The 16,259-nt window shown below is 52.1% G+C and overlaps 4 protein-coding genes across 4 annotated transcripts; 2 read left to right on the top strand and 2 right to left on the bottom strand.

The window, feature by feature from the left end:
• Positions 1-1,392: 1,392 nt before the first annotated feature.
• On the bottom strand, positions 1,393-3,189 carry ACET3X_006044 (uncharacterized protein; the record flags this gene model as incomplete). The annotated part of the gene is made up of 3 exons (XM_069452212.1): positions 1,393-1,404; positions 1,469-2,122; positions 2,170-3,189. The coding sequence occupies 3 exons, from the start codon at positions 3,187-3,189 to the stop codon at positions 1,393-1,395; spliced, it is 1,686 nt and encodes a 561-aa protein (XP_069306404.1).
• Positions 3,190-3,658: 469 nt separating this feature from the next.
• Positions 3,659-6,857, top strand: ACET3X_006043 (uncharacterized protein). Its single transcript, XM_069452211.1, has 2 exons — positions 3,659-4,198; positions 4,249-6,857. The coding sequence occupies exons 1-2, from the start codon at positions 3,719-3,721 to the stop codon at positions 6,775-6,777; spliced, it is 3,009 nt and encodes a 1,002-aa protein (XP_069306403.1). The 5' UTR covers positions 3,659-3,718; the 3' UTR covers positions 6,778-6,857.
• Positions 6,858-8,014: 1,157 nt separating this feature from the next.
• Positions 8,015-11,787, top strand: ACET3X_006042 (uncharacterized protein; the record flags this gene model as incomplete). The annotated part of the gene is made up of 9 exons (XM_069452210.1): positions 8,015-8,025; positions 8,092-8,243; positions 8,292-8,305; positions 8,377-8,463; positions 8,517-8,876; positions 8,926-9,150; positions 10,967-11,034; positions 11,068-11,660; positions 11,708-11,787. 9 exons carry the CDS (start codon positions 8,015-8,017, stop codon positions 11,785-11,787), a joined length of 1,590 nt encoding a protein of 529 aa, XP_069306402.1.
• Positions 11,788-14,087: 2,300 nt separating this feature from the next.
• ACET3X_006041 (uncharacterized protein) lies at positions 14,088-15,179 on the bottom strand. Its single transcript, XM_069452209.1, has 2 exons — positions 14,795-15,179; positions 14,088-14,615 (listed from the first exon to the last, which is right to left on the bottom strand). The coding sequence occupies exons 1-2, from the start codon at positions 15,060-15,062 to the stop codon at positions 14,365-14,367; spliced, it is 519 nt and encodes a 172-aa protein (XP_069306401.1). The 5' UTR covers positions 15,063-15,179; the 3' UTR covers positions 14,088-14,364.
• Between the last annotated feature and the right edge of the window lie 1,080 nt (positions 15,180-16,259).

Genomic DNA, 16,259 nt, shown 5'->3' with positions numbered 1-16,259 from the left:
GACAGCGTCTCGCTCAAGCCGTCTTGGCTTTGTCGCATGAAGACCATGGGCTTACTGTAGGCTTTCAGACCCGTCCGGACTTCCATCGTCACGTTGCTTATGATACGAACATTCGTTCACGAACACCGGTGCTGCGCACCCTGCTACGGAACTGGGCACAGTACATCCGCTCTCTATACCCGCACCTTTTCCAGCCCCGCTCTCCCTCCCATTTCCCACAGTTGCCTTCTTCACGTGTCGTTTACCTTCCCATTGTCTCATCATTGAGCCCGTTAATTGTCCAAGAAGGCGGTCGGCCTTGATACGTCGTAGTATAGTCAATCTCGCTAGTACAATTCGAAAGCAGCAAGAATACAAACAAACTAAAACCATCTCTTCTTATCATGACACCTCCGTCCTATATCGTGATACCGCGAGCTGTTGATAGCCAATGCGAACCATCTCGATCCCTTTGTACTATTCGCTTGAAATGTACCCCGGGGGTATACATAGTAACTGACTCTATTACCGTTGATGCGGCCATGAGTATGACGGAAAGGTGATACAAAGACCAAATCCTACCTTAAAGGTATACACATCTACTTTTTATTCAAGAGTTACAGACTCCATAATTACCCAACATAGGGTTGCAACTGTTGATCTGCTCGATCCATGTACCCGTTCCCACTTTTCTGCCTTCATCCATGCACGCCACTCAAGGGAACAATCAAACACCCTACTCAGGCAACTACAGAGGGAGCAATCAATCCTTCTCTTATCCACCGATACCCTTCGTAGGCAAATACAGGGGCGTTTAATTCTCACCCCATGTGGCGATACCCTACCTAGCCAACTACAGGGTACTTGATTGTTCCCTTGTATACCTAGGTAGCGTGCAAGGACCGGCAGTGTATTCCATGTCTTAGCCTGGACTGGGACCTGGGTGCGAGTGGGGCGCAGATCTGTCTTTGGTCTCGAGCAGGCGAGTCGAACGTATAATAGTGTGACTACCACGTGGCTGGGCGTCGCTATCGAGTATGTGGTTACGTAGGCTTGTTCGCCAGCAATTCCATCCGTGAACGATGCCAGGGTCTTGACCTCTCCACTGCCCAGCCGGTCCAGTTGATGTACGTTCCCTTCATCTCAAAGTGAAACGAGGTGCGTTGCTGTGCGATGACACGGATGACGAATGCGGTACAACAGAACACGTACGCATCGATATCATTCCTTCAATGCTGCGTAACTTGTACAACCATGGCGCTTATACTACAGGACAACATTATCTAATTCATCGTCTCCAACGTTGCCAAAACTTCCATCCTACCTTTTCATTGCCTTCTTCAGGCATACGAAACTTGTTCTGCTCTTTCCCTCTACGCCTTCCCACCCAAGCAAACCAAATCACTAAGCCTACTACCATAAACGCTACGACGAGTAACGTCTGCAATGGCTCCGCGAACACGGCTCTGCTCAACAGGAAGAGACTAACGCAGCAAAAGATGATGGGCGTGGTGATCCAAGTTTTATACGGACGTTCTAGATCCGGTTCGCGGACGCGAAGGATGATGAGGCCAAGTACTGTTTGAAAGTAGAACGCGTACCCTGCTACACCGTAGAAGGTGACGAGAGTATCGAAGCTGCCGACAACGATGTAAACGGCAGTTAGAGCGGCGTTGAGCACCATTGCGGAAATAGGCGTGAAGAAGAAGCCTGCATCAGCGTCTGCAAACCAGCTCACTAGCTTCTTTGGTATCTTGCTCTTCCCTTGTGTTGAGTTCATGCTGTGCAAGCGGATTGCCCTGTGATTCTTTCCTAGACCAATATTCCCGAATAGAGAAGGAAGATAACCTTCTTTGCCGGCAGCGTAGACAAGGCGGCCAGATGTGAATGTTGTCGCGTTCAGTGCACCAAAACACGATCCCGAGACAAACAATGCGAGTATGAGCGAGCCAATAGGACCAAAAACTTGTGATCCAAAGGCTACAGCGACGGTGTTGGACGATTCGATAACGGAGGTGGGAAGTACGAGGAAATAGGATATGTTGGCGAGGATGTAGCAGAGTATGACGAGTGGGAGAGAGGTGTGGATGACACGGGGCAGATCGCGGGTCGGGTTCTTGAACTCGGCAGTCACGTAATTGACCTGGTACCATTAGTAGAGGTTGGGGAATCGCGAAAGTCTCGACTTACGTTGTCCCAACCATCGAAAGCCCAGAGCCCGGCATAGAGCGCCACAGCCCAGTTGCTAACATTTTCGCTAGTATCCTCAAACCAGCCGCGGTTCTTCCAGTCTTGATTCGCGTCGCCCTTGTATGACAGCCCTGTCGCTGCAACTATGATGCCGATGACTGTGACTCCTGTAAGTGCGAAGAACTTTAGAAACATGAAGACGTCGGCGCTCCTGGTGCCCAACTTGGTGGATACACAGTTCAGTAGCGTGACGGCCACAAGTCCCACCAAAGCCACGCCCTTGTTCAACCATGTGCTCGCGTCCACGGCTTCGGCGCCAATTATTGCGCGTACTAAGTATTCTCCAAAAATAATGGCGATGATGGCTGCGGAGCCTGGTTTCAGCACCACGACTGCGCACCATGTAAACAAGAATCCCGCCCACTCTCCGAAGATCTTGGATAAATAGACTTGTGCACCACCGTTGAGTGGTATAGCGCCTCCGAGCTCCGCATAACTTGCGGCACCCGTCCATGCCAGTATCCCGGCCACGACCCAGACAATAAGGGACGCGCCTGGCGATCCAGCATTCTTGTTGACTTGTGACGGCGAAGAGAAGATTCCACTTCCTATTATAAGCCCAACTACTAACGACAGACCATTAAGGTATGTCAAACTCTTGTTCTTCTCTAGCGAGCCGCCGTTGAGCGCGTTGGACGGATCTAGAGCTGGGTTTGCGGGCGCGCCCAGTGCTGTATATCCCTGCGCAGTGCTGGAGAGGGGAAACAGGTTGGGTGCGAAGTCGAAGGCCGAGGATACGCTGTACGAGCGATTGTGCCGTGGTCTATTCGGATCGTGACCAGCAGGGTTCAGTTCTGACAAGGGGTCTTCATCGTCAAATGACAGTCTGCGCGAAGAAGGCGCGCCCGAGGTAGAAGAGTCCTCTGAAGTCCGGCGCGAAGGGTGAGAAGAGGAGGCTAGTGAGGCAAGTTCAAGGGAATCGCGAGTCGGCGGTGGGAGGTTGGAATAGCGGCCGGTCATGATGCGGAAGGAAGGGCTGCGCGCAACTCTACCTGCTAGCCATGGAGAGAAGATATGATATGATAAGCGGAGTAGCAGATAGGGGCAGTATCCAGCACCCCTTTCTCAAGCGTTCACAGCGGCCGTGTATGAGTGGTGAAGCTTGCATGCGCTGTTGGAACCGACGGGCTCCTATGCCGTCATTGGGCTAGCCCCCGTTTCGACGCTAGGCCTAGAAGCTACATCGGCTTGGGAAAGCTCGACTGTAGCCCGAACACATGCCGCTGAAGGTACTCGCTGAGTCCTGCATGAATTTCTAAATGAACAGGAAACAGCGTATACCTCCATGGTCCTTCATAGACACAGTGTGGGTACGCGATTTCCATCTTCGTAGTTGTCAGGAATTCATAGTGTTTGCATGAGCCTCGCCTTATCGATAAGCCGAAAAAATGTGGGAGTCGTTCACAAGTGGAGGCTTGGCGTAGATCAGGTCGCGCATCCTTCCGCCTACGAATACGACAAGTGTACGACATGCGCATACGACAAGGTGATGCGTGGTCTCAGTCTGCAATCCGTGGGCTGGCGGCGCGCCCCACGTCTCCCATGCCTCCGACCGCGTATAGCTCTACGATGGGCGGGCACGTTGGAGAGGAAGTCAAGAGCTGAAGGAATCAAGGTCGAATCGCTCACTGCTAAATGGCAGCCACACTGGGATCGACTGTCATCTCAATGGCACGACTTACGTGAGTCCGACAGAGGAAATGCATACGTGCTGCCCATGTTCCCATACCCTTCCGGCACGCTCCATCTCGGCCACCTGCGCGTATACACGATATCCGATGTCCTCTCCAGATACAAGCATATGCAGGGTTACAATGTCCTGCACCCCATCGGATGGGATGCATTCGGTCTGCCGGCTGAGAATGCAGCGATCGAGCGAGGAGTACATCCAGAGAAATGGACGCTGCAGAATATCGATACTATGAAGGGCCAGATGAAGGAAATGGGTGGACGTTGGGACTGGGACGCTGTACGGAAAATAATTTCCCTAGTCAAGCATGGGCTGATGAATGTATGTAGGAAATACGAACATGCGATCCCTATTTCTACAAGCATACTCAGCGGATCTTTCTTATGCTCCATGAACGCGGACTAGCCTACCAAGCCGAATCCCTTGTGAACTACGATCCCGTCGATAAAACCGTCCTAGCGAACGAACAAGTAGACGCCAATGGCTGTTCCTGGCGCTCCGGCGCAAAGGTCGAGAAGGTGATGCTAAAGCAATGGTTTCTGAAGATCAAGGAGTTCCAAGAACCCCTGCTAAAGGATCTGGACGCTCTTGCACGAGACGGAAGGTGGCCTGAGAAAGTCCTTGCAATGCAGAGAAACTGGATCGGCAAGTCTGAAGGCGCACAACTTTGGTTCGACATCAATTCTACCGACAGCGAAATGCGCTTTGAGCCCGTCGATGTCTTTACTACCAGAGCTGATACATTGTTCGGAGTGCAGTACATTGCTCTCTCGATGCGTCATCCAATCGTCCAGCAGTTGGCTATCGAAGATGAAGAGCTTCGCGCCTTTATGGGGCGAGCAAAAGAACTACCTCCAGACACCAAGGAGGGGTTCAGGCTGCGAGCAATTGTAGCACGCAACCCGCTCGCGCACGTCAAAGGCACTACGGGACCTTCTATACCTGTCTATGTGGCCCCGTATGTCTTGGATGACTACGGCTCTGGCGCTGTGATGGGCGTTCCGGGCCACGATGCGCGAGACCATGCCTTTTGGCGAACAAATGTCGGTGATGAGCCAGTCAAGGTTGTTGTATCTGCTAAGAAAGGTACCCTGCCACTACCACTTGTACCGCGCAGTGGTAAAGACACACCCATGACTGAGAAAGGTTTTGTTGCTGCTGACATCGAGCATTTTGGTGGTATGACCTCAAAGCAAGCTGCGAATGAGGTTGTGCGAGCGATAATCGACACAGGGAAGCCGGCTCAGAAGACAGCGAATTGGCGACTTCGAGACTGGTTGATAAGTCGGCAGCGTTACTGGGGCGCACCTATTCCTATCGTTCATTGTGACTCTTGTGGAGCTGTTCCTGTGCCTGAGAAGGACCTTCCAGTCGAGTTACCGAACTTGCCCGACAGTTTCTTCGAGGGACGCAAAGGCAACCCACTAGCAGAAGACGAGAATTGGAAAAATACAGCTTGTCCAAAGTGCGGCTCAGCTGCTGAGCGAGAGACAGATACTATGGACACTTTCATGGACTCGTCCTGGTACTTCTTCAGGTTTTTGGATCCGAAGAACGAGCATGCCTTAGTCGACCCCACAAAGACGAATAGCGGGATGCCTGTAGACCTCTATGTTGGTGGTGTAGAGCACGCGATCCTCCATCTCCTGTACGCGCGCTTCATATCAAAGTTCCTGGCAACCACTCCATCGTGGCCCAAGGGCCATCTGACGAATGGCGAACCTTTCACACGCCTCATTACCCAAGGTATGGTTCACGGAGAGACCTTCACAGATCCCGAAAATGGTCGCTTCTTGCGTCCAGATGAAGTCGACTTGACAAACCCTTCCAAACCTATCATCAAGGCCAGTGGTGCTACTCCAAATGTCAGCTTTGAGAAGATGTCGAAGAGCAAGTACAATGGCGTGGACCCAGGAGCTACGATTGCCAAATATGGCGCAGACGCAACGCGCGCGCATATGCTTTTCCAAGCCCCTGTCAGCGACGTCCTTGAGTGGGACGAGAAAAAGATCACTGGTGTGCAACGGTGGTTGCATCGAGTCATCAAACTTTCCACCGCGCCCTGGATACCTGATGATGAAGTAGGAAATTTCATAATGCCGGAACATGCTGATAAGAAACTCCTCAATATCCTGCAGGATATTTCAACAAGCGAGGACTCTATGAATGCTACACGCGAAAGCCTAGTGTCTTCTCTCAAGCCAAACGAAGCAAAGCTCTGGATCAAAACACAAGAAACCATCGCCAGTGTCACCGAGTCGTATTCGCAGACATACTCACTGAATACCATCGTCAGCGATCTAATGACGCTGACGAATACTATCTGGGACACTCCACATACGTCTCACATCACACCATATCTCAAGTGGTACTCTATGGCACACCTCGTCCGTATGCTCGCCCCAATCGCGCCTGGTGTTGCCGAGGAAGCCTGGCACCAACTAAACACCTGTACCACATCTCAAACGCACGAAGGCAGCGTACAAACCGTCTTCGCAAAGAGGTTCCCAATCGCCGATCTAGCCATCATACCACTCCTCACTACGACGCTCAAGTGTGTCGTCCAGATAGATGGTAAACGCAAATTCGACGTGGATATCCAGAAGCTCCCCGATTCGATCAGCCCCAAAGACAGCAATGCTGTAACGAAGTTCGTTTTGCGCGAACTAGTGCAGACAGAGGAGGGAAGGGAGTGGTTTGATAGACAAACAGGAAAGATTTGGAAGTTGAGTGCAACAGAGAAAGAGAACGAGGAGTTCGGGGTGGTGCCCGAGGGATGGAAGGTTATTGCTGTGAATTGCGGCGCGCTATGCAATTTCGTCGGGCCAAGAAAACCAAAGATGGAAAAGAGTAGATGAAAACTTGTATATATATGATACTTCTCTTTATGAAAACATGTAAAATATACGCAACACATTTCAACTTTGAAGTATACATCATCTACAGTGGTACAGTACAGCAGTTATTTTCGTAGCGAAGACCTTCAGGGTACGTTTTAGTTTACACATAATTTTCATCATCTTTATATTGCTATACTAATAAAGCCAATGTTGAACTTATCGTATTTCAGTGGTATTTTAATAACAAAATATGCATCAACGACTTGAGACCTTTCGTCGGCTTGATGATTGTCCTAGCTTCTTGTATAAGTCGTTTGCTGTCACATGTCCTGCTAGTTGGCAACTACAGGACAAGACATTATGTAGAGAATAATGGCCTTGTTACTCTTAGCTAACAACTGGTTGAACGCTAGGCATATATTATTCACACCATATTTCTTGCCTGGTAATTGGAGCCTACATCTTCCTGTCACAGAGCAGGCTGTTAGTGATAGCCCAGGTGAATACCTTTAGGCTACGTTTTGGCGTGGAACGCAGGCCGCGCACAGTATAGTGGTATCTGACACGTGGAGGATATTTCATCTTGCTGTTGTGTGGTACTGCGATGAAATTCCTAGCGAAGACCTTCAGGGAACATCATGGTGCAAAACATGAATCGGGAATATTGAGCCCATTCTAGCCTAAAGTCTTGACGGCATTGTGAAATCAAGGTACCTAGGCAAAATTGCTGGGAACAGGCGCTCAATTGATTCACTCTACTCGGACCGTTTGAATTATACAGGGTTGAGGAATTCGGCATTACACAGAGTAACGGTCTGCTTGTAGTCTCCAAACCAGGGGATGACTAGACTGCTGTGTACTGTTTTCATCTGCGAATACCTTTAGGCTATGTTATTCGTGAATTGAAGCCAGTCACAACTGTGGTTCCGATGCGGATGTTCAATCGGGGCGAATCGGAAGGCGAGGAGGCGTCGCAACATCAACGGAGAGCATGGTTGTGTAATATTTAGGTGCGGTCGTTCAAGGTCCAATACTACCCGAAGAACATGGATCGTACAAACACGTATTCGGAATGTCGTGGGAGAGGTTACGATGCGATCCTGGGGTTGTCTCCTCGCGTTAACTAACCTCGTGGGCACTAGTCGCGCACGGATCTCTTGGAACGCCGTCCGCTTTCCTCTCGAGCTGTGAGAAGCTCTTTCCTCACCAACCCACCCTCTCTCCACTCACCAATCCGTCTACCACATATCTCACAATGCTGAAGAGGTAAGCCAACCGCCCATTGAGTCCAATTGATGATGAATTGAGATGGACTGACGCCTATTTCAACAGTGGGATCCAGCAGGCGCTCCGCGCTTCCATGCGCAGGCCGGCCATCCGCCGCAGCGCATTTTCGCCCATGAAGAAGAGCTTCGCCCCCGCGCTTTCCGCCCGCTTCGCCAGCACCGACGCAACAAAGGATGGCAAGATTCATCAAGTCATTGGTAAGTCGGACCAGTGTATATCAAGCGACTTATACTAACTACATACAGGAGCCATCGTCGACGTCAGCCTTTTCCGTTTCCTTCGAAAACTTTTCATGGCGTCAAGACGCCGGCCGCTGACAATCAATTACAGGTCAAGTTCGACACCGAGCAGCTACCCGCCATTCTCAACGCTGTCACCACCCAGAACGGCGACCAGAAGCTGATTCTCGAAGTTGCTGTAAGGACGCCAAGAATCGGACAAGTAGGCACAGCATCACTGATTCAAGACAGCAACATTTGGGTGAGAATGTCGTCCGATGCATTGCCATGGACGGTACCGAGGGTCTCGTTCGCGGTTCCAAGGCCACCGATACCGGTGCCCCCATCAAGATTCCCGTCGGTCACGGTACCCTTGGTCGTATCATGAACGTCACTGGTGACCCCATTGACGAGCGTGGTCCCATCAAGGCCACCAAGTACGCCCCCATCCACGCCGACCCCCCGGAGTTCACCGAGCAATCCACCTCCGCTGAGGTCCTCGTTACCGGTATCAAGGTTGTCGATCTGTTGGCTCCTTACGCTCGTGGTGGAAAGATTGGTCTTTTCGGAGGTGCTGGTGTCGGAAAGACTGTCTTCATTCAGGAGCTGATTGTAAGGAGACACACTGTCTACAGGCTGAGCATCAGCTAATTGCAGGCAGAACAACATCGCCAAGGCCCACGGTGGTTTCTCCGTCTTCACTGGTGTCGGTGAGCGTACCCGTGAGGGTAACGATCTGTACCACGAGATGCAGGAGACTTCCGTCATTCAGCTTGACGGTGACTCCAAGGTCGCCCTCGTCTTCGGTCAGATGAACGAGCCCCCGGGTGCCCGTGCCCGTGTCGCTCTTACTGGTATGTACTCTCTCACTTGTAAAGCTCGCACTGTAAATCCCGCATGTAAAACTCTTCGCTGTACTTTCTTTCTGCCTGTAACTTCGCACCTTCCTGTACCCTCCCCTCCTGTACCATCGCACCTTCCTGTACACAACCTCCCCCGCCCTTCTGAGGGCGCCTTCCTCAGCCACGGCCCGAGGGCATCGCGTCATACGATGGCGCCAACACGTCCCTCGCCTGCTCGACCGAGAGCTGCTTCTTCCACCTCACCTTCGCTCTCGTCTGCTCTGTAGAGGCTGCTTCTTCCACACCCTCACCTTCGCCTCGTCTGCTCCTTCCGTCCCGTACCTCACCATCGCTCTCACCATGGAGTACGACGGCGAGCTGTTCGACGGCGAGACGTACGACGATGATGAGTACGAGAGTGAGACGTACGACCGTGAGGCGTACTACAGTACGTACGAGCACATTGACGACGACGACGAGATGGACGCCGTCGATCTCGACAGCGATGATCTGCTGCACCTCGACCCTCTCGCTCAGCTCGTCGACGATCTCGCCTTCAAGCTGGCACAGATCCAGGCTCCCCACTGGTACATGAACCCTGAGTATGGCGTGCTCTTCGCCGAGCGCTCTTCCTATGACAGCGTCGCTGCCTGCTCGCCCCTCACCTTCCCCCCTCACCTTTTCGAGGTGCTCGACTCGCCTACACCTCCCCCGATCGACTACTTCACCTCGCTGCCCACAGCCGGTCCCAGACTATGGGCGGTCTATGCAGTCGTCATGGCCAAGGCTGGCTGTAAGCCTCGTCTCTACGTCGGCTCGGGCACGAAGGAAGAGTATGGCGTCCGCTACAGGCTCGCTCACTACAAGCCTGGCTGCGCACAGGCTCCTCGCTTTGTCCAGCAGGCCTTCAAGGAAGGCTTCCACGTCGAACACCGTGGCCTCCTCTGCTCTACACCTGCGCCTACCCCAGGCCTAGCTCCGAGGGTGAGAGCCCGCTTCCTCATCCTCGAAGCCCTCTTCGCCTCTCTCTTCTTTGCCTCGATCCCCGCGATCACCGACTCGTACTTCGAGCATCTCCTTCTGTGGAAGCGAGAGGATGTCACCTGGACGCCTCTCTGCTCCCACCTGTGTCTCAACGAGGGCATACAGGGTGACCTCGATATGAGTTTCGAGGAGCTCGAAATGGTCGCTGCCCTGAGAACTCGGAATAGGCGGACTTATCAGAAGAAGCTTCGAGCCGACGCCAAAGCCAAGGACCTCGATGCCTACCATGCCAAAGACCGAGCTCGGGTCAACGCCTGGAACAAGCGACATTCAGAGCGTTACCTCGAGACCGCAGCGAGGGTTAGGAAGCGGGCAAAGGACGCACAACGCTTCCGCTGCGACGTCTGCGACTTAGACCTCACCACCCAGGTTGCACTCGACAGGCACCTCGGGACCATCTCACATGCCGACAAGGTGGACGGCGTCGTGAGGCCTCCGTCTTGCAAAGCCGTCCTCATTCGACAGGCTGCCCGGGCTTCCGGTCTCTTCCAATGTCATGATTGCGTCAAGAACTTTGCTTCCACATAGGACCTGGGACAGCATAAGAAGCGCGAGACACACAAGAGGAGGGTCGCCGCCAACGCCCGCCTCTAATCGAGTCGCTCGATTCTTGGACCAACATTCTTACTTCACGTTCATCACTTCGCCTTTGTTGTTCATCACATCGCCTCATGTTCATCACACCGCCTGTTATCGTTTCTGTTTCATGTTCATCACGTCGTGTTCACGTACTAACCCCGCCACACCAGGCCTCACCGTCGCCGAAGTAAGTCCCCAATACACAGTGTATGCAACCAACACTAACTTTTTCTTCAGTATTTTAGGGATGAAGAGGGCCAGGACGTGCTTCTCTTTATAGATAATATATTCAGGTTTACCCTTACGTCATCCCCCTCCCCCTCCTGCGTCGATTTGAGTTCTAACAACCCTACAGAGGCCGGTTCCGAAGTGTCCGCTCTTCTTGGTCGTATCCCCTCCGCCGTCGGTTACCAGCCCACCCTCGCCATCGACATGGGTGTCATGCAGGAGCGTATTACCACCACCACCAAGGGTTCCATCACCTCCGTCCAGGCCGTCTACGTGCCCGCTGACGATTTGACTGACCCTGCTCCCGCTACCACCTTCGCCCATTTGGACGCCACCACTGTCTTGTCCCGTGGTATCTCCGAGTTGGGTATCTACCCCGCCGTCGACCCGCTTGACTCCAAGTCCCGTATGTTGGACCCCCGTGTCATCGGTCAGGACCACTACGACACCGCCACCCGCGTCCAGCAGATTCTCCAGGAGTACAAGTCGCTCCAGGATATCATTGCCATTCTCGGTATGGACGAGTTGTCGGAAGCTGATAAGCTTACCGTCGAGCGTGCCCGTAAGATCCAGCGTTTCCTGAGCCAGCCTTTCGCTGTCGCCCAGGTCTTCACTGGTATTGAGGGCAAGCTTGTCGACCTCAAGGACACCATCCGATCATTCAAGGCTATCTTGACTGGTGAGGGTGACGACCTTCCCGAGGGTGAGTCCTCCATCTCCGTTTTCACAGCGTACAACTGACAACTCTAGGTGCTTTCTACATGGTTGGTGACTTCGAGTCAGCACGCGCCAAGGGAGAGAAGATTCTTGCTGAGCTCGAGAAGTCATAGACGGACTTTGATGGTGGGTGAAGAGTCGGCCAGAGTGTCTAGTGCAATTCGCTGGTAGTCTCACTTTGTACAAAAGATATACCTCTGAAACTGTGGGACTTTAAGCGGGTGCTTTGATGCGTGGCTTCCTGTAACTTATCGTGCATGAAGAGACCGCTTTTTCCTGTTCAACAAACCTCGGCCTTTTCCCTGCTCGTGATAATCGGACTTCTAACCGCGGGAATCCAGTTAGCATCTGTGTACATGAGGTTTCCATTGAACTCTTCCTAGACGTACGGAATGGCTGCGACTGGCTACCTATAACTTAACCTAATAAACCAACATGTGGAACTTGTAGCAAACACATTATTGCGTCGAATCAACACGATCAAATGGTGAAGAGGGATGCCCTAGAACATGTCTCTGAAGGGACATTAGTCTACATCCCTAAACCAAGTCGCAGCCATTCCGTACGTCTAGGAAGAGTTCAATGGAAACCTCATGTACACAGATGCTAACTGGATTCTCGCGGTTAGAAGTCCTCTCCCTAAGCCTGGAAACCGACTCCCAAACCTAAGACAAAACATAGAACTAGAGCTGCGAGTTACCGACGGTCGAGAACAACTAGAACAGCATCTACACAAACTGCAATCGATGTAAAGGGTCTAAGTCAGAACGTCTTGTCTATAGTGGCTGTTGGTATATTAGTAGCCAACGCATGTGTACCGTATACCTATCAGTCTTCAGCCTATGCAGTCATTCACCTCTGTCCTCTGTACTTCAAGAATTCCTAGCTTCCAGCAGTGTGTTGGGATCAATTGACTGATAAAGACTGCTTCAAGCTACCGTACTGTTGATAGCAAGAATCAACACTGCAGCTTACCATGGCATGCCGCATGCACGACCGAATATGAAGAATCGTAGTAAACAATCGCAAGTACACCAGTTTCTTGAAACTACATGGATTTTATCCGGTACCTACCACAGGATGGAAGATCATACTATTCACACACCATCTAAAAACTGCTTGTTGTATCCAGTATCGGTCAGTCTTCTGGAGCATCACATATATGACAACAGCCCGTGTACAGACTTACCATCTTTCCAACGACAAGTCTTACGCCAAACCCTCATTCGTTCGAGTCAGGATCATAGTTCATCCTTCGGATGAAGTGTGTAGCAGATCGTCGTGTTAGGTCTATTACAGCATGCTTTCTAAGCGTGCGAGCAGTTTCGAGTGTAGCCCAAAGGAGTCAAACTGCGAGCACTAATGATATGACTGAACGTACTCTCGCGAGCCGCTGGGAAGCCATGGCCTCGTACATATTGTTAAAGAGCGACAAACATGTTGACTTGTTCTACACGACTGGTTGTTGTAATTCGCAAAGTTCGGTCGTAAAGAGACCTCGGACGACCATTGTCTGTGCTCTACTGGAATCAAGATTTTGTTTGGTATTCGATGATACATATGTACATGGAGGTCGCGGTCATACATGGGCACTGTGAGGGCCCAGCTCAGGGCTCAGCTGGACCGCAAGTTTCGCACTGTGACGTGACCGCGGCCGTGGCTGCTGCCCTGGGGGTTGGAAGTATGCCATTACAAATCTGACTTGCTTTATTTGGATGTGTGCCGCAAAGATTGCCCTCGGCCGCGGATGTGGTCATGTATGCTCAAACCACTATTGTCAGTTGTGTAACATATCATCTCTGCAACATCAGCCCTACTCATGTAACCCTACACTTCCAAGTATGATTTCATGCTTATGGAATGACCAGTTGACGTAACATGGCTTCCATGTGGCGTGTTGTTCTCACCTTTGACACAATATCTCTTGTTTGCGCCTCCCCGGGTTGTCGCATGTATTACCCGATGTGCACACGTGTTGACTACCGATCTGTCATGCGTGCTCTTGTACTAGTGTTCTCTGTGATGATGACTTTGCAGGCGGTTGTGCTTCAAGAAATCACCATCATCGATAGTGTTAGGGTTTTCAGCTAGGAGACCAAAAGGACCCATTTATATTCCAGATAGTACAGCGAGGATAACAGAAGAGCCGTTCGTCATCTAGCATAAGCGACACGGTATGTGTAATCTCATCGATAGGCTGAGAAGCGCGTTCAACTTTGTTCAAGGCATTCGGGATAAACTACATGATGACGAGCATATTAGTCCATGTGCTCAGTTAGCTGTCACTTGGCTACCATGGTTCAACCTGCCGTGACGAGGGTAGAGCCTTGGTGTAAGAGTTGCGCAAATCGCACAGCGTGCTCCTGCACGTGACGAGAGTTGGGAATGGTTAGGTAAACGCGAAAAGCCTCTGGATTTCTGTACAATGAGGACTATTATGACAATGGTCGATCGACAGCCGTTCGGAACGCTTTCGATCTTGTTGTATGTGACACAAACAGTACCAAACGGGAATTGACCCAAGGAAAATGTGGTATCGGTATTGGTATGGTGCTTGTTGTGACGCTTCTATTCGGACTCTTTACTCGTCATTGAGCTTCTCCCTGGCTGGCAGGTCCTTCTCCGACTTGCTCTGTACCATCATTCCCTTGTAGCCGGTGATGGGCTCGGTTCCTTGCGACTGCGACGTGTTAGTACTGATACGTGTAGGAGGGGCGCTTGTCAACAGCGTCGGAGTTACGCACCTTTAGGTACTCCTCGGTGGCTTCTTGCCATTCCTTTGTCATGGTACGGGGTCGGATGGGGCTGGCAAACATGCGGCTGAACGCGAAGACGGCAAAGGCACCGGCGATGACGGCAGAGGAGAGGAGGAAGACGTTGCGGCCCTCATCCGGAGGCGGGGGTCGGCGGGGACCGTGGGGGCCAAAGGCGATGAAATAGGCTGTGTGTAGAGGACGTTGTCAGTGCAATGTTCGTATCGATAATTTTCCGGTATGTCGCGATGACCTCGCGTAGCGCGCACCAGATGCCGCGGGCTAGCTCGGGTACCTCGTCCATAACACAAGATACGTCATACGAGCGCTCGCAGCACCTAGATGCGCCCCATGGGATTGTACGCACCGGCCTTCTTCTCCTGCATGGTCAACTCCTTCCAGTCGGTCTTCATGCGGTCCCTAAGTGTCATCCACAGGTCGGCCTGCTCTTGGGGAGGCATGTCCTCCCATCGCTTCTCGATGTTGGCGAGGGTTGGGTTGGAGATGGCATGGGCCTGGCGGGATTGCTGGAGCTGGCAGGCTACCGGGGCAGCTCTGGGGAGAGCAGTGCGGGTCGCGGTCGATGACATGGCGGCAGCCGAGCTCGAGGCCCGGACGATAGATGAGCGCAACATGGCGGCGGGCGGAGTGGAGAGTGTCGAAAAGTGAAAAAGAAAGGGAGAAGCTTCCCGTCGAGGGACCTACAGCTGCCAATGGATCGTGGTGGTGATGGAGTCGATGGTGGGCCAGGAGAGCTGTCTTGCAAAATGTGGTTGCGGGAGGAACGCCAAGGTGGTGGAACGATCAGTCTTTGGTGGCCCGAGCGCCCCAGTTGACCTAAAGCCCAGCCTCTCATTGGCCGCGATAGCCATCTATCGTGGGATACAAGAGCCTCAGTCGGATTCAATGCAAGGGTTGCTATGAGGTCAACGCTGTCTGATGACGAGAACTGGCCTGCAACGAGCACTCTTAAAGCATGCCAACCACTGAGCGGCTTTTGCGCTCTGCCCAGGTGAGACACCGGATACGGAGATATGTAGGTACTGGTGCACGAGTGAGGACACCCTCGCAATACACGACATTTTGAACAGCCTCCCCAGAATCGTCTCGATTCAGACGCGGTCGGCCAAGGGCCTTTGCTGCATGAGTGTCCTCGCTTTTTGTGTGAGCTGTTCGGTCGCCAGCTTTCTCCTTCAGGCCGAAGCAGGCATTATGAACATCGCAAGAAATAAGACAAATTGCTTTGGGCATGCTGAATCGAGGGCATCAAAGATCTGAATTGAGTTATATAGCTTATACATATCCCCAGCATTCCCCTACCTGGGTACCTGAGTGAGCATGTAGCATGGACCAGAACGCACGCAAATTCCCTCAAGCGCGGGGTACATCAGTATTGCACGGAGCCGACAACGCAAGTCAACAGAGTCTGCACATCTACAAACCTCGGTAGAAACTATGAGCGCTTTCAAACACTGAAATTGTATTCGCAAATCAAATGTGCTTGGTAGGCGCGTGTGAATTGCCGTAGCTGTCCCGTGATCGGAGGGTCGGTGCACATCAAAGATGTCGGGGCTCGCATTGGTCTACATCGTCATCTGGAACTCCGAGCTTCAGCTCAAGCAGTAGCTCGAGCTTCCCTTTGCCGCAACAGCTATATGCAGGTACCTCAAGCATCCTGTTCAATGGCCATAGGGCCAGGCGATCATGTGGCGGGCTTGCACTGCTTTAAAACACAGCTTTGTCCATCATAGTGCCATCGTGCCGGCCGCGGATACGCCACGCCTCATCTCAAACCATACTTGACTTTGCCTGGCGGAGAGAATCTCGGTGGT

Source organism: Alternaria dauci, chromosome 5 (genome assembly GCF_042100115.1).
Source record: "Alternaria dauci strain A2016 chromosome 5, whole genome shotgun sequence".
Classification (NCBI taxonomy): Eukaryota; Fungi; Ascomycota; class Dothideomycetes; order Pleosporales; family Pleosporaceae; genus Alternaria; species Alternaria dauci.
This window is presented reverse-complemented; position numbering and strand designations above follow the sequence as displayed.

Bases quoted from the DNA above. Each gene is read 5' to 3' on its own strand.
- ACET3X_006043 (XM_069452211.1), top strand. From the start codon at position 3,719: ATGCGTGGTCTCAGTCTGCAATCCGTGGGCTGGCGGCGCGCCCCACGT. The intron at 4,199-4,248 runs GTACGGAAAATA...GAATGTATGTAG, and splicing joins GACGTTGGGACTGGGACGCT to GAAATACGAACATGCGATCC.
- ACET3X_006041 (XM_069452209.1), bottom strand. From the start codon at position 15,062: ATGTTGCGCTCATCTATCGTCCGGGCCTCGAGCTCGGCTGCCGCCATG. The intron at 14,616-14,794 runs GTGCGTACAATC...CTCTACACACAG, and splicing joins CATGCAGGAGAAGAAGGCCG to CCTATTTCATCGCCTTTGGC.